Source organism: Oenanthe melanoleuca, chromosome 13 (assembly GCF_029582105.1).
Source record: "Oenanthe melanoleuca isolate GR-GAL-2019-014 chromosome 13, OMel1.0, whole genome shotgun sequence".
Classification (NCBI taxonomy): domain Eukaryota; kingdom Metazoa; phylum Chordata; class Aves; order Passeriformes; family Muscicapidae; genus Oenanthe; species Oenanthe melanoleuca.
In genome coordinates, this window is record NC_079347.1 from 15,809,286 (window position 1) to 15,832,929 (window position 23,644).

General features: G+C 37.3%; 1 protein-coding gene across 1 annotated transcript in view; it reads right to left on the reverse strand.

Moving 5' to 3' along the window:
• TENM2 (teneurin transmembrane protein 2) overlaps positions 1-23,644 on the reverse strand; it is a 602,965-nt gene that overhangs the window by 464,810 nt on the left and 114,511 nt on the right. Inside the window, exon 3 of the mRNA XM_056502736.1 lies at positions 6,996-7,280. Coding sequence (XP_056358711.1) covers positions 6,996-7,221 — 226 coding nt within the window. The 5' untranslated portion in view covers positions 7,222-7,280. The remainder of the gene's footprint in view (positions 1-6,995; positions 7,281-23,644) is intronic.

A 23,644-nucleotide genomic window follows, 5' to 3' on the forward strand; every position in this document is an offset into this window, starting at 1 on the left:
TCAACAGGAACTGACTGCTGCCAGCAAAAGCTACTTTGAAATTGGATTTACAAACATGAAATAGTGTGAAAGAACCACCTTTATACAAGTCATTGTCTCTTCTACCTGTCTTTATCCACATCACTGGGCCATATAGGGCACTGCCATGGCATATTTTGCTTCCATTAGAGACAAACTAAAAGGTAGGATAAGATTTAGAAACAACCACCAAGTTGAAATTCACGACAGAAGATGACATTATACAAGCAGATGCTTGAAGAGCTCTATTTAGATTGACAGACAGTTCACAGAACAGAAAACTGACTCAACTGCAGCAGCTAATTAAATCTGTACAGAAAAACACTGGGCACTATGGGTGTTCCAATAACACAGAAAAGAGCATCACCAGACCTAATGGCTAAAACTGAAGCTAGTTTCTAAAACTCAGAGAGAAAATTACTTTTAACAGTCACTACCAATCAGTGGAAATAATGGATTTTCGGTCTACTGATGTTTCCAGAACTTCAGAACATGCTTAATTCCAGGAAAGATTACTGGGATCAGTGTAGAAATAATCTGGTGAAAGTTAATGAACAAACTGATAGCAGGCCAAGGAAGGTAACTGCAGATCCTCTGACCTGGAACTCTGAATCCAGAGACAAATATAAAACAAACAGAACAAACGCTGGGTCCTGCTTACCCAACTATACTTCCTTATAATTTTGTTTTTCCACTGATTTATAGGCTTTAAATGAATTTGCCATCAGCACTTGGATTCAACTCCAAAACCCCCATAGTTCTCTAAGGAAGACAATGATCTTTGGGAGGTATTTTTATTTGTCTGAAACTTTCCTTATGCCCTTTCTTACTAGGTGAAGTGTGTGCATTTGGGTCGAGCCACAATATTTTAAAAGCTTCCAGAAATCACATAATACATTGGAGGTATTAGGAGAACAAACAGGGAGGACAGAGGAAATATAAACAGAGCAATCATCACCACGGATCAACCAGCTGTCCACTGAGTCTAGAATTTAGTCCCCAGTAGTAAGACATTTCAAAAGAACATGGGGAAAAAAATAAATCTGAAAAGACAATTACAGAGTAAACAAAAACACACTTAAAACCTGGTCCCAATGCATTTCAGCTGAGAACTGGATTGAGCATTGGAGCAGGGAATACCCTCTGGTGCTTAACCCATCTTCCACATACTCCATTAAAATACAAATATCTAATCCTTTCCTTATTTTTCTGAAGATGCACACCTTGAAAACATGTAGTATTGGAGAGTTCAATAACATATAATCCAAAATAAATGCTGTTGTACGTTAAATATTTGCTGAACTCTGTTTTATTTAAATAGTTCTTTTTTCTGATATTATGAGAAAAGATGAGGAGAAGGAAAATGGCCTAATTGCTCTTTACTAGAAAACAAGCTTTTAGAGGGGTTCCCAAATTCACAGAAAGAAAATTATATTCACTAAAGCAAATTCAGGACTAAATGTAAAAACTCATTTTCTGGAACACGCCTAGGATGCAGGGAGAGAGATGCCCAATTCAAATGCAGATCAAATGTCAAAGCTTTTTAAATCTGACATTTCAATGTTAATAGGTGTATTAGAAAAGAATCTAAGTATCTCCATCAGTTTGAGAACACTCACAAGTAATCAGCCTTCCTTTCAAACACTTCTTGCTGAAAACCAGATCCTAAAAAATATCAATTGAACTGTAAATCCTTTTGAAGACAAGACATAGAAAGTGGAACAAATTTGCAAGATTTGCTCAGTGTTAGCCATTTTCATTATTAGAATTAATAAAAATTTATTTTCATTTAAAATTTATTTTTTTAAGAATAAAACTATTATTTCATCTCCATGAAGTACATTATTTCTCTTTGCAGTAGATTTTAATATGAGAAAGAGCATCCACAGATGTGTGCAAACAAATCTCTTAAAGAGTATGTGCTCACGTGTATAAGAAAAAATGGAGAAGGGTTTATAGGATCAAAATTTATTATTTTCAGTATCCAAACCCTTGGAATTCTATTACATAGCAGAGTAAAGGGATGAGGGGAAAAAAATACACAAAAGTTTTCTTCAACATTCAGTCAGGCACCAGCACTATAAAATGAGCAAACGGTTTTCGTTGAACCACAAGATCTTTCTGCTTGTTAGAAATTTGAAACTATGAAGTATAGAAAGCATATTTCCTATTAATTTTGAAGTTCTTCTGAAAAGGTATTTGCATGAAAATGATTACTATGCCTATTTAGGGTAGATCTGAGGTTTTTAAATTTTTCCTTTTATTCTGTGTGTGCTTACTACATGTTGATAATATCTAGTTTTTAGAAGTTACCCTATTATATGTGGTTTACATAATGTGCATGTAACTTTGCAAATGATTTAAAAAAATAGAACCTAGTTTAACTAATGAGGAATCCAGTAAAAAAGCAGTAAAAATAGAAGTTCTTTTTGAAAGCTAAATAAAGAAGCAAAAAAAGAAAAAAAAGGAGCATAACTCTATATATACTTATACATTTGCATCAGAAATCCCTGCATTCTGAGTCTAATTTAAGCTCTAAACAGATGTTGATTTTTAATAATGATCAGTTGTGGGAAACTGCCAAGAATAAAAAGTTATTCCCTGAGAGAAACTGTGTATACAGAGAATTCTCATATTATATCTAGCTGTTGTTTATTCTACAAATACATATTAATATTAGAATAGTGCTGTGTTTGCCAGCACTGGTGTTATTAATTATTACTGGAGTTCTTATCAGTATCACAGCTGCTCAACTGTCCAGCAGGTGAGAAGAGATGAAGATGAACCTTTGTTCAGTGAGTCCAGATCAGACACTCAGACTCTCAGTGGTCAGTCCAGGATATCTGAGCACCCAACTCACCCAGCAGAGGAACTCACAATGGATGAAGACATAAAATGGTGAAATGCCAAGGAAATAGGATGGAAGGAGAATGTAAGGGAAGCGAAAAGGAAAATCATTTAAATGATTTAAGTTACCATTTGCAAACCCGAGAGCTTGCTGCTCAGAAGGAAAAAAAATATAAATAAACCAAACAAACACACAAATAAAACTAATCTCTAAATATTACAAACCAAACCAAAAAAAAAAAAAACCCAAAGCAAAATAAAAGCCAAAATCACAACAAAACACCAAGAGAAAACAATTTGTGCATATTTAAAAGAAAGTACCCCAAAGACTGAAAGTCAGTCCCATGATGTTTTCCTGAAAATCCACTTTAAATATATGTTCTTCCGGTGTTTATTGTGATTCAGACCTAATACACACAGAGTTTTGCTTTAATTCTGTTTACCAGATGATCTTCCTATTACAGCTCAAAAGGGCACTTGACTGATAATAGAGTAAAAATCAGAGGAGGAATGTTAGGTTTGGGTACGACTTTTTTACCTTTTCCTTTCTTAAAAGCAAACTGACAGAAGGCTGCTCTAAAGGTTTGTACTTTTATTTATCTGCTAGTCTAGTATTGCTGCCACATTGCTCTATTATTAACAACTTCAACACAGATGAAAGCACAGCTGAAAAGTGCTTTCATGTTTTTAAATTACTTAATAAGAACCTTATCATTTTGTATGATTTGGGGAGGGAGAGGGTAAGGGAGGGAAGTTTTATTCAGCATCTTTCCTTTTTTAAATAAGGTACACCAATTATAATTTTTATTTCTCAATAAGATTGTGCTTTCTAGGGAGGAGAAATTAAAGGCAAGTACCTCACCCCGATAAATATTTTACACTGGGATCATGTTTCTCTCAGGTCACCATTAAAACCAAAGTAAGCCTTGATTCAGGAGAAGGGGAGGTTCCATATTACTGGCCAGAAGAGGAAAGTTGCCTTGAGGCCTTTTCCCACACAAGCCTATGTCTGACTTCATGTTAAGGAATCTGCCCCCTTGCCTCTACCCCAAATTTCCTTTGATTATGTAACCATACAGGTATAACAAAAATCAGCAAACAGATTGCAGAATGCCACTCAGAAACCTTGCACAACAAAGGAAAACTAAGAATGTGCTCCCATTCTAGGCACAATATAAGAAAAAAGTTTTATTTAATGTCTTTAATCCAAATCTTTGTATCAAAACATTTCATTTCCAAAAGGTCACAGGTCCTGGAGAGAAGTATTGAAACTGTAATTGCTAAAACTCAGTTGGATTTGGAAGGGATACATCAATTTTGATGGTACAGTTGAGGATGACTCAGGTTTAATGACAAGATGATCAAAGATCTCATCTTGGTGTTATTGGGAATGTAAGCAGTGAGAGAAAGGCTGGTCAGCCTGAGAACCTGTAAGAGCAGTTGTGGCCTCAAAGTATCAGCCCATCAGTCACTGTGAACAGTTAAAACCTTCTTTTAAGTCTGAACAGCCTTATTCCCACTCAGGAAAATACTAAAAGAACCCAGCAAGAACTGTTTCAGAATTCTGAGCTGAGTTTCTGTCATTGGCATTTTACAGACAAACCACGATAAACAAAACCAGAATGAGTGCAACTTTTTCTGAACAGATTTTTCCAAACCCAGTAATGTACAACAGGCAGCAGCTGAAAACAGTTGTGAGCAGCTCCAGTACCATGGTGGAAAAACCAAATATTTTGCAATAAGTCAAAAGTATTTAGCTTTTCTAATAGAAGAGACAAAATATTGAGGAAAATATCCGCAATTCCTTTAAAAATGTCAAGTTTTTTCTAATACAAGAACAAAAAAAAAAATCTCTGAAGACTATTTATTTAAGCATGTTTATTTCCCACAGAGTTTAATCCCATCATAATGCCCACTCAAAGCTAGAATAAATTTAAATGTATAAATTCCTAGATGTCTGCAGCTGGAAACTGCATGCACGAGATGTGATGAACAGAACTTCCTATTATATGAACCACATTTTTTATCCATCCAGTGTTAATATAGAAAGTGAGAACAGCTACCAAATCTTAATCTAGATCTACCTGTCACATTATCTCAAATTTCATGTCAGTAAAACTGTATAATCAGAAAGATATCCAGTTTTCAAATGCAAAGAGTCATCATACAGACTTATTTTCTAAAAAATTGCTTTCTAAACTTAACAAAAGCAAGAAATTAAGGAGTTGCTACTCATTATCTAGCAAAAAATTACTTTGGCTCTCTAAATAAACACTATTTATTTAGACACAACAGAGACTAGTGGGGGAAAAAATAACAATAATAAAAAAAATCAGAGTGTTTCAATTCAGTTACCAACAATTTGCATTCCCCTTCGTAAAGAGGGCAGAGAAGAACACATTAAGAGCAGGGGGAGGATGAACAGTTGTCAAATCAGTAATCAAGAGAAAAAGACCATTATGAAATGCTGAATAATGACCTGCAAACTAAAATGAGGCACTTGAGCTGAAGCATCAATCATCCTGATAAGGAGAAGTAATATTTAGATGACTCCTGTACAGCAAAGTAGAACAAACTGCAGTGAAAATGGCTCCAGCAGCTCAGATGCTCGAGGTGCACTTTGATGCTTTATCTTAGGTAAACACCTCTAAGCAAAGAAAGACCCTCCAAGAACAGAGATTATCCCAGAAAACAGAACTGGCTGTTTGACAGACCAAGCACAATGCAAACACTCCCACATGTCTGGAGACTAATGTGAGAGAAACAAGGGATTAGATGAGGGCTTAATTAACGACACCAATTATTAGATAGTTTGATTTAAGGGTGAAGACAGACACTGACTGCTGTCAGAATGTTTTAAACAGGATGTGTGACACGATATCAGGTATAAGAAATGACCTTCCACTGAACAACTTCCACAAGTGTGGCAACTTCCCATTCCTTGAGCCAGAACATTAGAAATGTGTAGCAGAGAACTATCACATGCTGTTAACAAGCACATAAACAAACCAGAAGAGTTTCTGCATTTAAATTATGTACCAGATGATTTACCTGCCATGGAGAGGGGCACAGAACCTATACATTTATCCATCAAGCCTGACTGCATCTTAGCTGGTATGAACCATATCTGATTCTTCAACTGACACTAAACCAGCTTTTAATTCAAATGCCATATCTAATTGTTGATTGGATGTCAATTTAACCTGGCTATTTGGACAAGTAACCCAGATGTTTAAACACAGTTCCTCTGAAGCAATGTTCACTAATGGTTTCAGCACAGAAGCTTACAAGTTCTTGAGACAAGCAAATACCCAAATGAGAATAAAGCTATGTGTGTATGCACATTTACAGGTTTTTCAAGTAAAAACATTTATATTCTTAATTCATTAATTCATTGGACATAGCAAGGACCATTTTATAAAATAAGAGATTATTTCCCCTACTTTACAAGTTCATACAGGCAGGTTATTTCAGATATTAGTTGTAGCCTGGAACGCTCAATTACAGTCAATTACAAAAGGAATTACATGGGTTTCCTCCTTTCCATTTTTATGAGATCAAGGGTGAGCAGTGACAAAACGAAGTCAGAGGAACTAGCATTGCCATTCCCACAGTTCAGTTACACAGCATTCAAGAACAGGAAAGGAATTCCAGGGCACCTGATGAATAATTAATGTTGGCCATATGGGTTTTTACCATAACAGCGTTTTAGTTGTCTTTTCAGTACAGATTCTGTGTTAAAGAGAAACACATTTAGGTGAAAATGCTGTTATCATTTCCAAAATTAACCTAGGAAACACAACACCAAGTTAGCACATGGGCTGACCCCAAGGTCTGTGCAAAAGACATCCTCTGGTTAAGGGTCATGGCATTTGTGTCTATCAGATGTTCTGATCAGTGAATCATCGTTTGCCTCATTCACAAATTGTGGAATTCACAAGTACCAGAACTCTGAGAAAAGACCTTTCTAATTTAGCACAAGGCAGTGGAAATAATGGTAAGATAACATCCATTCTCCTAGAGCTCTTTCATTACAGCTCCTTGCAGCAGGGAAGGAACAAGACCTAGCAAGGAACAGACCATCCACCCAGGATTACCACAAAAGAAACCAGCTCTGACTTTAAACATACCTTGTCTTGGAAACTCATCCGACTCCCTGTGCACCAGGTCAGACACTCGATTTCCATAGTGCATCCTGCTGTCGTGGTCATAGGCCTTCAGTGTCTCACTGGAGCTGTAGGATTTCTGGGTGGGCACCCTGCAGTCCTCGCTGTCCAGCGAGGAGCTGGTGTAGCGGCACTGCTTCCCGCAGCGGCCGCGCGTCAGCGAGCGGTGCCTCCGGTCCTTTATGTCCATTGCTCTCAGCCGGGCGCTGCCTCAAGGGCACTCTTCTCTTTGGGGTCACTCACTCCCACCTAACAGGAAAGGATGACAAAAGAGTAAGTAATGCTGCCACTACAGCATTTTTATGTTTTATTCTACTTTCCCTGACTTATCCTTAAAGAACAATGCAGCACAGGTTGAGAAGAAAGGGAAGGCTCACATGATGCATCCTCTAGAAATTGAACTAATTGACCTGAATGGGTGGGGAGAAAAAAATTAAATGCTGTAAGATTATTGAATTCTATCTGAATTATCATGTCATCAAAGACTTGAAAAAATAATGATAAAACAAAAGCACTGTCATCTTTTGATTTTTTAATGAACTCTGGTAACAACACAGAACTGACAGAACAATATTTGTTTCTGTTATGCAACAGAATAAAAGTAGACTCAAACCAGCTTTAATTATTTCCATTCTTCCTGTAGGAGGGCTTGCAATTAAAACTGAAGCATGCAGGAGAGTTCCAGAGAGGAGATTATTCCTATTCAGTGTTAATGCATTACAGAGCTGTACATTATCCTTTAACAATGTGCTCACAAGCAGCAGCAACTGATTTTATTGCCCCTGGTTAGCAATAATCCAAGACCCTGCTCTGAAGGTGGACAAGGTCTCTCCAGAGGTCTATCCCAACCCTGACATTCCTGCATGGCTGTGTCTGAGCACACTTTGGGGATCAGCTGCTCTTGTGCACCCAGAATGTGACTGCATGAGCTTCTTCACCACCCCTCAAGATGACCAGTTTATCCAAACGCAGCACTTGGAGCTCTTGAAAACTGTCTAAATCTCTTCTTGTTCAATAGACCATAGAGTTTCTTACAGTATGCTTAATTAGGACACCCTTACTGTGGCATATAGACTTTAATATATGCATCGTTAGCATACAAAAACTACAAAATGAAAGCCAGTGTAGAAAGGAAGGAATACAGTAAAAGCACAAACACCCTACCCACTGGGGTACTAATTATTTTCTGCTGGTATTAGTATGTATGTCTTTCTCTCATGGCACACTATGCCCAGGTCTGTGCTAGTCCTGAAAAATCCTCATGACAAATTTTTTTGCTGGAAATTAAATCTTCCCAAATAAAAACAAATACTCCAGTTTGCTAATAAGCAAAAATTGGAACAAAACATCTTTCTTTTCTCTACATGGCTAAGGAGATGAAGGAATGGTTCAGGTGAATTTAGCTGGGACACTTGAAGAGCTTTTCCTTGCTGTCCCCTCTCAGTCCAGGTTCCCTCTGCCAAGCCCACCCAGCAGAATGTGCCCAGGCCAGAAGCTTTGCTTAAACCACCAAAGCATTTCAGCAGGGATTCCTTGTGCCACCTCTGCCACCAAAGGAACAAACTGCAGCAGAAGATGATAAAACATGCAGAAGGCAGCCAAGCCTTTCATTGTGGTAGTTGTTTGCACCTGCAGGAGAAGAGGTCACAGCACTGGCACAAGTATTGGCTAAATCATTGCTTTTTCAAAGAGATTATGGTCCTAAGAGAGAATAAATGTACTTGGCCAGAGGAGCTGGTGACCTAGAGAAAAGGTTTCTTGCCTTCATTTAGATTTGACATTTAGCCTTGTTGTGGTTTCTGGTTTTTGGTTTGTTTTTTTTTTTTTCTTTCTGTATTTTAAAGAAGAAAGGTAGGTAACCACAAGAAACAGCTGCTTTAAGGCACCCACAGGTGTTCTGCAATCTGTGAGGAATAAGAACTGTAAACATGCTTGCTTTTTTTCTTCTTTTTCATTTATTTTTAACATTTCAGAGGGGAAAAAAAGTCACAAAACAGCACATACAGAAAAGCCAAAACAAAAGCAGAGACATTTGGCACTTGAAACTGTCAAGGTTCATTTTATAACTTCAGATTAAAGAGAAAGAAAGATTCAATCCACATTCCTGTTTCTCAGCTCTCTGAATATATAGCATCTAAGCTGACTCCTCCATATCTGAATTTTTTAGTTCAATTCTTTGGTCCTGCAATATTGATTAAACTGGAAAGCACATTAACTGTAAAGCATATTAACACTGGTGGCACAAATAGTTTTTTGAAGTTTCAGGAAATATACAATAATTTAGATTTACATTGCCTGGCTCTTTGATCCCATTTTAATACTCTCTCATCAAATTCAGATATCAATATATCAAAATTATAGACACAGAAATATAGACACTACAGCATTGAGCAAAACCTGCCAGTTATTTCTGGGAGACCTCTTGCTGCTATTCAACACAAAAGCCTGTGATTCCATATGAATTCTATATTGTCTGTCAGTTCAGACAAATAAACAGCTTTTTGTTTTTATGACTGCTAAACTTAAAGCTGTCTGGCCTGATTTCTATTGTTTCTGAAAGAACATTTAATTCCTTGTTACTCTAGTTAAAAGAAGGATTTACTGTGACTGAGATAAAACTTTTGAGTATTTCCAGGACATCAGCTTATTAAAGCATCTTCTCAGGCAGACAAGAGTTTTTGAAATTGTTCCCTCAATAGCTATTCTTTTGTAGAGTTTTGTGCAATTCCCCTACAAATACAAAAATAAAAGGAAATGGTAAGATATTGTTTCACTGCTGATTGTGCCTGGAAATATTCCTCAAGTCATCTGCACGTGCAGAATATGAGGCACAATGTCTGTGCTACAGAAACTACAACTGCTAAGACAAAAAAATAAATGCAGAAATGTCCCAAGATCTTTACTTTGATCTTTCATACGGAAAATCTTATTAGAAGAATCAGACATTAGAATAATTTGGTGAATAACTTGATTTTTATGATACCAGACTATTAAAAATTTCTTGAACTTTACTAACCAGAGTAGGTCCTTCAAATGCTATAAGACAAAATTATAACATTTTTACTGGAATTTTTGTTCAATGCATTTTCCTATTTATTGGATTAGTTTTAATTTTTGTTTTTCTTATTTTTCCATTACTTGAGGACAAATCCCAAGCATCTGAGACTAAATACATCTACCTGACCAGAATGAAGTATTCTCAGAAATCCTTCTCTCCTCCTCACCTGTGCTTTGGGGATTTCTTTGAACTTAAAGCAGCCAGGCAAAAATCTGGATGATCTGGAGCATCATGCTCAAACCATTCCCAAAATTTAGACAACAGTATCACCATACATGGCTTAAAACACAGTAAATTAAGTTGTGAAACACTCCTCGAAAATCTGTTTCACACTTTTTTTCATGTTTATGTTAAATAGATGAAATACTGATTCAATTCAGTGCTAAACACCTTTCCTGTTAGACAGTGAAATCTTTTTTTATTGTATTCCTGGAAAGGTAAGATGTGATAACTTGGCTTAGAGAATTATGGTGAGATGCAATTTGAGTTCAGAACTCTTGACTTGCCTGTCTCAAGGGCACTCTGTGAATGGTTTATTTTCAGCAATTGACCTAAATCGTAACAGATTTAGTAATTTCTTTTGTTTCAAAGGATTTAACTAATACAGCTTATTCTGACCCACTTACACTACAGAGCAGTACAACCACTAACAAAGTGACTTCAACTGTTTTTCTCATCTAGTTTTGGTTTAATTATTTCAGAAACACAGGAACTCTGTCTAACTTTCTGAGAAAGGTGTTTATTCAGAAAATATTTACTATTTATAATAGCCTGCTAAAGGGCTGGTCAAGTTTTACAGGAATACAGTCTCAGCTATCTGGACCTACCAAAGCAGTCAATCTAAAGCAATAAACAGCTCAGGCTGTATTTGCTGCTGATGTACACAGATCCCATGTGCCCCAAGTTACACATGTGTAATACACTTCTGACTCACTATTCACCCAATATAAGATTTATTGTGGTTCTATAAAGCATTTGTGTACCTGAACATGACTTTGGCAGTGGTAATGAGAGCCTAAGTGTAACTGGGGGCAGTGCAAGGGCATTAAAACACTGCATGTCCTACAGGGACAACAGAGGCATGGGGGAAAAAAAAAAGAGAGAGAATAAGAGAATGAAAAGCTGAGGAGAAGAGAAATGAAAAATGTTTTTTTGTTTAGGGGGTTTTAAAAAATTTCCCACTGCCTTTTGTGCTAGCACAGCCAAATCAATAGGAGGCAGGGAGGCTCAAAATGAATTTTAATGGCTTAACAAAGCTTATGCTAAAACTCTCTGTAAATTTAAAGTTGATTCATATATTTATCTAACTCAAGGCAGGGGCTTGTTTGCTGGGTTTTGTAATGATCCTGACATGATGACAGTGTATGGGGCCATTAGAACTGCCACTCACACCACACAGAGCAGGAATCACTTGGAAATTCAGGGGAAACAAAGAAGTTCACATTTATATTGTGCCCTCAAATCACCTGGCACAACTAAATTAAAGCATTACAATAGTGCAGACAGTGTTGGAAACAACCGTTTTGCTTTTTTTTTCCCTTTTTTTTTAAATTTGAAAGTAGCACACCATGTACCAATAGGTTCATTAAAAGAAAAAAGTAAGGTCTCTTAACTCTTAAAAGCCTGGACTCCTTTTCAGGAACAGTAATTGAAAATAATCTTGTGATTCAGAGATTCAAATGCTGTTCATTATTTCATGCAAAGACTATTTTTGAAATGAGAAAATGCAACAATTCAGCTTTGGTGCCATAAAAATTTTAAGGGAAAAAAATTTAAATGATTATTTAACTGTTGTATTTATTTCTGATTTTAACATTAATGAAAAAGAACATCTCTACTTCTGGATCTCCTCTATTAAAAAAAGAAGAGGCAATAAATAAAATGAAATTTTAAATATGACAACTAAGTTCACCACAATATGTGCACTTTATTAGATGAAGTAATATTGATGATAAGTATGCTGGTTTTGATTTGCACCAAAAATCAAAGTACATTTGGACTTTGGGTCTGTTTGGTGTAGCCTCATTTTTTCATTGATAAACTGAAATTTTAATTTTAGTGAGCTACTCTATATTAAGTTGAAAATTAGATATATTTAGTATGACATGGTAAACAGTTATGTCAGAACAGCTGTGATGAATGATTCAAGTTAAGTAATATAAGACACACAATGCTTGTAGGCATTCTTTGTTCTGCTTTACTGCAGACAAAATCTGTTTTACTTTTTCCTTTTAATAAATAAAAGCTCTAGGAAGTATTTTCAGGCTAAAGGTAGTCAAAATACACAACAACAAAATCAAACACTGAGCCAAATATTTATCCCATATATGTATTATTATCTGTTTAAATATACATGTTTTTATTTCTAGACTATCTTCAGAGATTTCTGTACTCCAGGAACTTCTTATAAATCCCAGAGCTGTTTAAATCTATTATGAAAATAGCATTCCATTAAGAAAATAACATGCCATCGAGAACAGATGAAAGCCCAGGAGCTACGAGACACTTTTGAACAGCGTCCCATCATTCACTGGCTGCTGAGGATTAACCCCTTATTCCTCCCGAATTTATTCCCCTTTCCATTGGGCAGAGAAGGTTGGTGGGTGTGAGCCCAGCCTCTTCCCTGTCCTGAGCAGCCTCAGAACCACACCTGACACTGAGGCAAATGGAGAGTTTCTTTCTCAGGGTCAGCTGAAAAAGCTGCTAGACAAATTCAGGTACAAAGTCACAATTCTTAAAGGTGGTTTCTAGTTTATGCACAAGTTGGGGAGCACCGTGGATTTGGAAACCACACCAGTAACATTTCACTGTCAGCAAACATCTGCAGTGTCCTGGGTCTGAGGCAGAGCATGGCACACATGAACCACCCAAGCTGTGTTCAGCTGCTACAAATCAAGTGCTTTTCCTTCTAGAGAGCGTGAGAAACAGCAAACCTCCCAAACAACATTCACTTAGTGCCTCAACAGCCCACAGAGTATATTTAGTTGGTTTTTTTCAAAATAACTTGAAATCCACTAAAATATTATTGGGATAGTACACAATTGAGTTGCTGATCATCAAGAGAGATCATCAACTATCCAGCTGATTCCCATCCTAGAAGCTACAGCAACCATGAGGAGATTGTGTCACAGTCACTCAGAGGTGAGAAAAGCTCATTTTCCAGTGAAAAGTTTATAAATCCCCCAAAGTGGTACTAAGCAGAACATAGTTATACAAAGGAGGCTGAAATCACATCTTTTCTTCCCAGGTACACAGAGGCAAAACCATGCAAAGTTTTCAAGCTTTTCATATTGGAGAGTGTTCTTCCTTCTTTTCTGGGTGAGGCCTCAACTATTCCCCACTCCAGAAAAAGAAAAAAAGAGATTTTACCCAGGGATAACATATTTCCACTACTGACTAAAAGCTGTTTACAGATACTTATTAGGCTTTTGAACAGCCACCTGAGCTAAATCTCTATTATTCTATAAAAAGGTTAAACACCATGAAGGTAAGAGTCACACCTGAGGTCACAAAGTGAGTTTGCTGCACATTTGAAACCCCAAGTTCCACTGCTCAATTTCCTGCTCCCAGTATAACTGTTATCTACATATTTCCATCGCTCTATGCAGTCAAGTTTGAAATAAATAAATAATTAGATCAGATCAAACCATAAAACAACACAAAAAGCCAAAGTCAAAACTATTATAATTACTTAAAATTAGTATATCTGAACAAGTTCACAAAAATGCTTTAAAGATTAAAGACAAACCAGCAACTTCAAAAGACTAAGTTTGCTAGAACTAATTGCCTAAAGAACACTGTTACTCTTTTACTGCCTAGAAAGAACAAACAATATTATCTACTGCTAAACCACCATTAATGAAGGAAGGTAGAATAATTTATCATTGTATAATTAAGACAATGCCGTTAAGCATGCTTTAACGATTCTGTATAATAGTTCCCTATCACTAGAGAATACTTTTGAAAGAGAGAGTAATTGTCTAAATAATTTTTGATTAAGTCCTTGATCAAACTGATCCTCATTTATAGAAGTGAGACAGATCTAAATGTCCATACAAGGAGTGAAAACTTGCTTTATTTAACTGTCCACGGGTAATGCACTTATTTCATTCTAATCCAAGGTAAAACGCTGTCTTTAATTAACTTAATGGGATTTTCAACCTTACCAGCAATGGAGCCAAGACATCAAGCTGCTGGGAGCATAAGCTGTGCTCCAACCATTCCCCCTCTGTTTTGCTTTCACTAACACTTGGTCATTAGTTCACTTAATCATTCCCCAGCATTTTCCAGTGTACTGACAGTCCTCTTGTCAGGCTCCTTTATCTTTTCACTTTCTCAAAAACCTTATTTATGCCCAGACTCCGTTATGGATTTGAATACTGTCCATATCCACAAGCCTTTTCCTTCACACCCACGCTAATCCATCAGCTGTCTCTGGGAGCTCCTGGGCACGGTGCTTCCATATGAGACACAAGGAGCTTGATTTTTAATATATGACTGTGCTATCAAGTTGGAGAAATGGAATATCAAAGGATTTGCACTTCTCTTGCACCGAAGCAGGTCCAATGCCAAGAATTTTAAGACAGTTCCTTCCTAATTATTTTTCACTTCCTTATGTTAAACCACTCTGTAATTCTACACCCATTGGGCACCCCCACTCCTGCTGGCATCAACAAAACCTGTACCACTGGGTACAAGATCAGCCAAGAGAGAAACACCAGGAATGTGCCTTTCCTTCCTTGTTTACAGATGAATACACTGTGCAGGGGAACTCTGCCAGAATCTGAGATCAGCAAAGCTCCTGTGCACATCTCATCCCACTGTGAGATGATCAAGTTGCTTAAGAAGTTTCTTAGCTATTTTCAGACCTTTACAAGACTGTTCTTAAAACTCATCAAATGTAGAAATCAAGCAAGCAGTTATGGGTTTAGGTACTTTACTTATCATTTCAATCAAGAACACCACCTGCTTTTCACTCTACACTTACATCATTTTCTCTCATTCCATCTAAGAAACAGTTCCTTTCTTTCTTTAAAGATTCCACAGAACCTCTTTTGCCTCAATTTGATACTAAAAACTTTCATTTGCTTATTAACAGGAGGCTTTATTGCACTTTATTCCCGCTAGCAGCATCAATCTCTAAAAATATTTTCTGCAGAAGGCTTTACTAGAGACCACCATTAAGGCTGGATAAACTTATAAGAAAAATCAACAATATTTTAAAATGCCTAATAGTATTTAGTAGAACTTCAATAAAGCTATTTCAAATTACACACGTGAATAGTCCACCCAGTGAAGCACTAGGACTCTATTATAGAAAAACAAAGAGAAAAAAAAGGAAAAAAAGTGAGAATGTTTTTATTTGTGTAAACTCGTAGCCTTATTCCTTGTGAGTTCTCCACCTTTGTAAACACACAGATTTTATCAGAAATAACAGCTTCCTGAAGTGATTCTTTGTTTTAAAAGGTTCAAGGTAAGCGAAGAAAACGTTAAAAGAAAAAAGAAATAGGAATGGAAAACAACAGAACATCGTGATAAGGCACACAAAATGGATGACACAGTATCTCAACAGCCTCCATACAAGTATTTGCTGAAACATTTTAAATTCTAGATCACCTCAGCCAGCAATGAACCTTTGCATAATGAAGTAAGAAAGCTAAACAGGAAGATTCTCAGCTAACAAGTGTTGTTCCATCTTCCAGTAAAGGAAAATTAATTACTTTGTAGAAATGAATTAAATCTTGCAGTGATTGATACAATGAATACAACCATTATAAAAAATGACCAGCAGTAACTCAAAATGTCTGAAGTGAATTTCCAGAGTCCACACATTAAGGGGTCATCAGGGATGGCACTGAGACCTTGCCACCCTGAAAGCTGGTCCATCCAAATATGCAGTGCAAGGTTTACTCACATAGTATCATAGCAGGAGAGGACACAGAGGGCTACCTTGATTTATGGAATTTTTAAAATAATCTCAGTCAAGAAATATACACTTCTATAAAATCAACTAATCCAAGATCACAAAAAGCAGCAAACATGTCCTAATATTGTACAGTCACTGTGCAGACATCACTACACCCTCTGTTCCATCTCAAATCGTGAAGAAAAAGGTTCCAAGCCCTCCGGAGGAAAATCTCTCTGGAGAAAAGGCCACATGCTTCAGCAGACATTATCTTCTCTTATCTACTAATCATTCAGGACAGAACATGTACTCTAATATTCACTCTCACACTGCAACTTCCTCCTGCAGATTTCTTATCCAGGACCATCATCCTGCTCACAATCCCCTAGCTGTGGGTGTCTCCAAGAAGAGCCTGGCATTTGCTGGGATAAGGGTTTCCTCCATGTCCCTCTGCCAGCAGCCCCTGCTCAGGGGGCTGAGTTGTCACACAGGAGCCCATCCTGGCTCCTCAGCTCCCCAGCCCTGAGCAAGATCCTCATCCAACACCCTGCAGGGGTTGCCTGAAGGCAGCTGGGGACAGCAAGGGCTAAAGCTGCACCAGCCCAGAACAGGGGAGCTCACGTGGGGATATCTCAGATAAGCTACCACACGAGAAATGCCAACAACCATCTCCTATTCACCATCTGTGCCAGAGTTTCACCAAGCAAGAACAGTCAGAAAGGAGAAACAAGTTTAAAAATGCTCTTAAAAGTGCATGGAATCTTTGCAAAACCCCTTTGGTCCTTTCTTTCTGTTGCCCTTTCACAGACTGAACAATAACCAAGCTGCAGTGTCTGATTTCTTCACAAGTCTAAGCTCCCTGCATTAAAGCCAGCCCCCACAATTTTGCCATCTGCTGCCTGGATTGCCGTGCATCCAGCACGGAGATCCCAACATTCCTCAACTGCCATGGTCAAACTTCCCAGGCAAAAGCATCAGCACTCTGTGACAAGGAATCAAACCTAAGGAAACTTGGCACCAAGTATTTAAAGCAAATTTAAAACAAATTCTGTTTCACCTACCACATTCAGTTGTATCATTGCTTCTTGCAAAATTAAATTTATCACTTCAATGAAGATTTAAATCACACTTGATTTAAAATTAAGTATTTATTATATCTGTGCAGCTATACAGACATCCTGTTCTCCATCCACAGTATATGAAACTGACAGTATTTTAAAACTGCCTATTCTCCAAAGATATTGGGCAGTTTAAACAAGTTTATAGTTTTGTTTTTCAAAACAGAAAATTTCCTAGAGGTCCAAAGCTTAGTTGGTTCTTTTTCAAAGAATTAGATGTTGAGTACAGAGAACAAAAATAATAATGCTGTTTAACAAAATTTACCTTTTGAAATCAGAATTCTCTATGGTCATAACCAATTTGTTACAAATTAAACACAAGCCTTAAAATGCTCTCTTTGTTCCAATTCTGTATTACCTACCAAGGTAAACAATTTCTTAGTATCATTATTTTTAGCAGTACTTTACAGATGGCAATAATACTGCAACAAGTTCTCCTCCCACAAAACAAGATGTTCATGAATTGGAGCAAGTCCAGGAAAGGATGCCAGTGTCTCAAGGGACTGGAACACGGGGTCTACGTGGAGAGATGAGGGAACTGGACTTGTTTAACTGCAGAAATGGCCAGCAGTGGCCTTGCTGCTCCTGTCAGGTCACAGGGAAGAGGGAGGTGGGGCTTTACTGGGGGCAAGTAAATGGGAGTGAGAAACCACCAGTGCAAACAGAGGTACAGGAGCTCTGAATAGAAATGAAGTGAGGAAAAATCACTCTGGGGACAAACAGGCACTGCAGAGGTTGCTGAAGGGCTGGGGAATTTTACTCATTTTCAAGACTCAACTACACAAAGCCCTTAGCAACCCAGTCCCAGTTCAACACTGACACTTGGATTAGGTGAGGTCCAGAGGTCCTTTCCAACCTCAATGGTCTGTGGCTACGATGTTCTGAATTTAGGAAAAGTTCCACAACCATTAAAAAGTCAGAAGAACCAAAAGAACCATTTATTTTGGAAGCAAGCCTGTAAAGTAAACACGCAAGGCAAGCTTTGTAAGCAGGCTTAAAGAGTCAGGGGTTTTTAAAGGAAAAAAATCATCTAAGCTTGAGTTCCAAACATGAAGAGCACAATAAGGCAGAGGCTGCATCCTGCCTGCACACACGTGCAGCCTGCAGAGGAGCAGACACCACTGCACTGGGGTCCTGCTGCAGTCACACTGATGACACACCAGTGTGTGTATGTGGTGCACAGGGAAAAATGAATGGGCTTTGTTCCTTCTTCAGTTTAACAGATATTTGAGGGAATAGAGTTCTAGAGTGAAGAAAACACACAGGAACTAAAAGCACAATTTAACAAAAGTAAGAAGCACAAGCTCTATCACAATTCCCAAGACACTACTGCAAGCTCATACATTTCCAAACATTCACTTGACAGTGTTGACTTTGAAACAGTCCCTTAAAAATGTGAAAACAAACCCAAAAGAAAACAACTCTGCCATATGTTGTGATGACACTATCATAAATCTAAAGAAAACACATGAGAAGGAATTGTAACCTCTAACATTCACCTCTCCACAGGAAGAGCCACAGTCCTGTGTCATGTAAATCAATACAAGGTCTATTCTCTGTTCAGTGAAGATTTTCTCTTTTGTTTGGAGGCCCAGGAAGCATGGCATTCATCTGGGTCTATCCTATAGATATATGGCCAATGACCAACTTGAGATCTGTGTGTGATACACAGGCATATGGTACATTATTCTGTCTGGAAATCTAAAGATGATTGTAAAACACAATGAAAAAATAAAAAGAAACAATCAAAACTTAAACTGTTATATTGACTTACCAACAAAATCCTTCCATTTCCATTTCCATTGCTTAGTATGGCACAGACAGCAAATGTGAACCCACAACCCCAGAGAAGTCTGTGATGATTTCTCTTCCTGTACAATCCTGTCTGCCAAACTTCAAAAGGTTCACTGATTTTAGCCAGTGTGGGCTAAAATTAACTGGCATTTTGTCTCAGCTGGGCTGGTGGGTGCAGCTAATGTTTCCTTTCTGCTGTATTTAAGTCAAAGCAGGGATGTGGAGAACATGAGCTCTACTAGGCCTGGGACTAGGGAGAGAGCAGCAGAAGTTGGGAGTTGGCCAGCAGAAACTGTGGAGGAAGGAACACTACTGATATCCATTATGTGAATTAATATTGGTAGCTGTTGAGATGTCAATAAAGAGTCAATAAAGTGTCCTAATTAACCACTTTCTTTGTAACTTCGCCATTTGTGGCCCTAGGGAGTTCCCATCCATGCTGGGCCATCCAGAATTTCACTCTGCATTTCCAAGCTCACGAACCCACCTCACACACATCTGGCTCTGGCAGCAGCCACAGCTGCACCTCAGTCCCCTGGGCAAAGTGTGCTCTAAGTAACATCCTACTGCACCTTCCACCAGTGATTTTCTTAATGCTCCACCCTTTAAAGAGTTGCTTCTTTTCCTCAAGACAAGCACTGCAATCTCCTATTTTAATACAAAAGTTATTGAGGCAGAAGAGAGCAAAGTGCAGCAGCCCTGCTGTTTAAAGCCTCCCTTGGTGCAATAGGTCATTCTCCCATAATGGCAGTGGGAAAAAGTCTCCTATATCTGTGCCTCTCAGAGCAGGAAGGAAACTGGAAACAAATACTATAAATGCTTTATTATCCTGAAATCAATAAACTATGAACAGCTGTAACCTAATTTACTAGCAAACAGAACTGAAAAGATATCTGACAAAGCTTTTCATATACATTAAGAGCCATCAGATTGTAATTTTAGGTCAATATCAAGACATACAATGACCTGGAGTAAAATGATCGATATACCATTACTAATTAATTCAGTTCCCCAAATTACCTCAGTAAATTCTAACTTGCATGAAAACTTTCATGAATTATTAAAATAAAAAATAAAAGGTAAAGAAGTGAAAAGAAATCTCTTCCTTGATGCCATTGTCACTGACAGGCACATGTTGCTCTTCAAAAGCTGGTTCTGCACAAACAGTGGTGGAGGCTGTGACAAGCAGCTCCCAGAGGGTGGATCTGTGAGCTCAGCCCATGGCAGGGGGAGGTGGTGGTCCCTCATACTTCCCAAAAAAGAGCAAACTGGCAAGTGTTTATTTGGGTGTTTGGCATAGCCAAAGCCACTTGAAGTGACATCTCTTCCAGCACTCCCATGGAGATCCCATGCAGGACAGCAGCCCCTGACAAGGCTCATTCCTCTTTGCACTAGCACAGAGTAACAGGTGATATGAAGACATGCAGGCAGTGCAGTGCATTAGGCAGCAGGAGCAAACACACCCTCCATCAGTAATTCCTACTCCTCCAGGAAGAAGCACTCCCTGAACCAGACAGCTTCTTACAGACAAGAGTTCTCTTTGAGAAGCAGCTGGAATTGCAACCAGAAAAAAAACCACAAGTATTTGTTCAATTAGGGAGGGGAAAAAAGCAAAACGAAACAACCAACATCAAAGTGAGGATGTATTTCAGCTACTAATATTGGTTTCAATTCTAACAGCATTAAAGATCCATGATTCATTATTTTTTATTTCAGCTACCATAAGAGCACATTATTTCCATTTACATCACTCAGCTGTCCAGTTTCATTGCCATTTCCTGAGAGGCAAGATAAAAGAAAGACAATCCCCAGACTGAGCAAGCACACTAAGAGTTAACTACTGGGAGCAGAAACCAAGCTTCAGCAATTTAACAAGACTGTCCAGCTTCACAATTTTGTTTGAAAAGTAAGGTTTAAGATCTGTTACACATACACACCTTACAAATTCCTTTGCTTGAACTTCTGCAGTGGTTATTCTCTTAAATAAATAAGCATGTTATTTATTTAGTTTGGCATTAAGTCCTTTTTATCACTCTCATAAAAATATTGTCAAGGACAAATCAGTTTGCATGATCCCTTGTTCATATATTGTATATTTTTTGAATTATTTAGTTTTAGTTTTCAACTTCTGGTCAACTTCCAGCTTTAATTTTCAATACTTTCTTTAAAGCAGCCTGATAGCATTGTCCTGAACTAAAATAATAAAATGGAAAAAAAAAAAAAGGTTAAAAGGAAAATAATTAAAATTTTTAAGAGTAGCTTACAGATTTGGGTTACTGCTTCAATTTTGAATTGTGGGAAACATTTATATATTAGAAGATCTGCAAAGGAGAGGTTCTAAAACACAGATCTCAATGCTTGGAGAACTCCTCAAGAGAAAGACCTGTAATGACCTCAATTGCAGTTGCATTTATGGAAGTGGAATAACCCTTAACTGAAAAGAGTGATTCTTAAACATAAAATAAACTACTTATATCTCATTTCCTAGAAATATGTTCAAGGAAATCTGTATACTTTCATAATATCTTGATGGAATCCTCAGTTTTCCAGGTGGCTGGCTTAAATTTTGAAAGCAGCTTAGAAATTCTAGCCTGAAAAATCAATGTTTCTCCTCTCTTTTGCACAGGTGAAAAACCATAGATATGTGCCTTTCTGTAAGTCATTCACCCACCTGAAATATTTTTGTATAGTCAGTATAAAAAGCTTACATGAGGCTGCAGGAATATTTTCCAATAATCAAGACAACAGAATTAGGATATGTCCCATTTAGAAATTGAGTTTTGAGTGATAAGAAGGAAATACAAAATGGTCCATAGTGCCATGCCTCCATTTAGACTGCACTAATGTAAGTTCTGATACAGTGCAAGTGCATCACCAGACAGATGGTCAGATCAGGACTTCAAATATATGTGACTTAAAAATTTTAATTCAACATGAAATTGTGACATATCAGTTAATTAGATTTTGTTTAATGAAGAATCAGAATGCTTTTAAAAGTTATTTCTTTCTATAGAGAGATTTGTCCATACTTCCTAAAAATTCCAGAAATTAGATAAGTCTAGGGATAAGTCTACTTATCTATGTAGAACCAGACTAATCCTCACTTTGCTAAATAACATCAATTATCAGAGGGACAAAAAGCAGATTTCCTTATCATTCCCACTAGGAATTTAACTAGGAAAAGTATCATATCATGAAAAACTCCTAAAATTTCTACTAAAACGCACACATGAGATTACAAACGCTGTGCTCAAGCTCCACAGTTGATCCAAACCTCTGTGATTTGCATGAGAATCTGGTACAGTAAAAACAAAATAAAAAAAATGGAAAAGAATTCAGGGCAACAGAGTTTTCCTCCAGATCAGGGTGTGTGTAACAAAACCAGTAACACAGGAGGTGCCCAAAACAGATCCAATGGGCACTAGGTACAAAATCTGTAGTGCAGCAAGTAAAACAAAAAGATTTAAAAGGAATAAAACCCACCATAAATAAAGGTTGGAGTATGATGCACACATTTCACAGCAGTGAACTGACAAGATCACAAGACTTTATTTTATCCTGTTTGTAATCAGAAATTCGTTAACATTTTAGGGATGTCAGCTACTTGATTTTGACCCATATTTGTGCTGGAGCTCTTATAAGCTTCTGAATTTTGAGTGTTCCCCAAACCCTGCAAATCTGCACTTCTAGAAACTGTTCTCCCTTTTTCTCTTGATTTCACAAATTCTAGGTGCAGTGCATATGCAAAGATCTACAATTCTCCTTATAAATGGATCCAGCATGGGACAATAGCACAGATTTTCAGAATTCATCTATTCCTCATGTGCATTTCCAAAATTACTGAAAATTAATGAGTTTCTATGGTGTCCATTTATATGCAGCTCTTTGAAGTAATTACCAGCCAGTAAAAGTCAATTGAAGAAATGGATTGATGAAAGAAAAATAGCTAATACACTATCCCTTACCTATAATACTTTTCAATGCTTGCAATTGTAATCCTGGATCCAAAATGCAATAAATAGAGTAAATTCCATACCCAATAAGCAATGCTGAAATGATGAATTTCTAAGTGTGCTGAACATGCCATAAAAAGTGGAGCCTAAGGACTTTTCTTCCCTGGAAGGTACATTGTTGGAGGTTTTTTCCTATCAAGACTCAATTCCCTTTTGTCTCCAAATAAATAAAATTTTACACACAACTGAGTTTATCTGCCACAAATCGATTAAAACATTAAAATCAATCTTAAAAAAAAAAAAAAGTATAGTTAACCAATCTGATTATTACTGCAAGTCTTGTAGGAACACAGATGTGCTGAATATGAATTTCACTGCTTGAAAGGTACTTTGGAAGCTGTTAGGCTTTACTAGAATGCTTTCAAAACATGTGCAGCCACCTACAAAAAGTGTTCAGGAGCTTCACAGAGTTTGAAAAGAAGAGCTTTTTCACAGCATAGTTCTATAGGAATTCATTTTAGGCAAATTTCAATGAACGTACAGTTCACATAATTTAAACTGAATTCACCTATAATTCAGTATTTGACAGAGCTAATTCTTAATTGTTTCTAAGGAGTCTGCAAACAAAAATATTTCTTCTTTTACTCCCCAAACATTTCACTGAAATTATATTTTGCTTTGTTTTCACATTGAGGATTGAATTTGACACTTTAATGGAGAAAAGCAGCTTGTGCTGGTTACTATGCTTCTAATTATTGTACTCAAAATTTTCTTTGCTTTATATC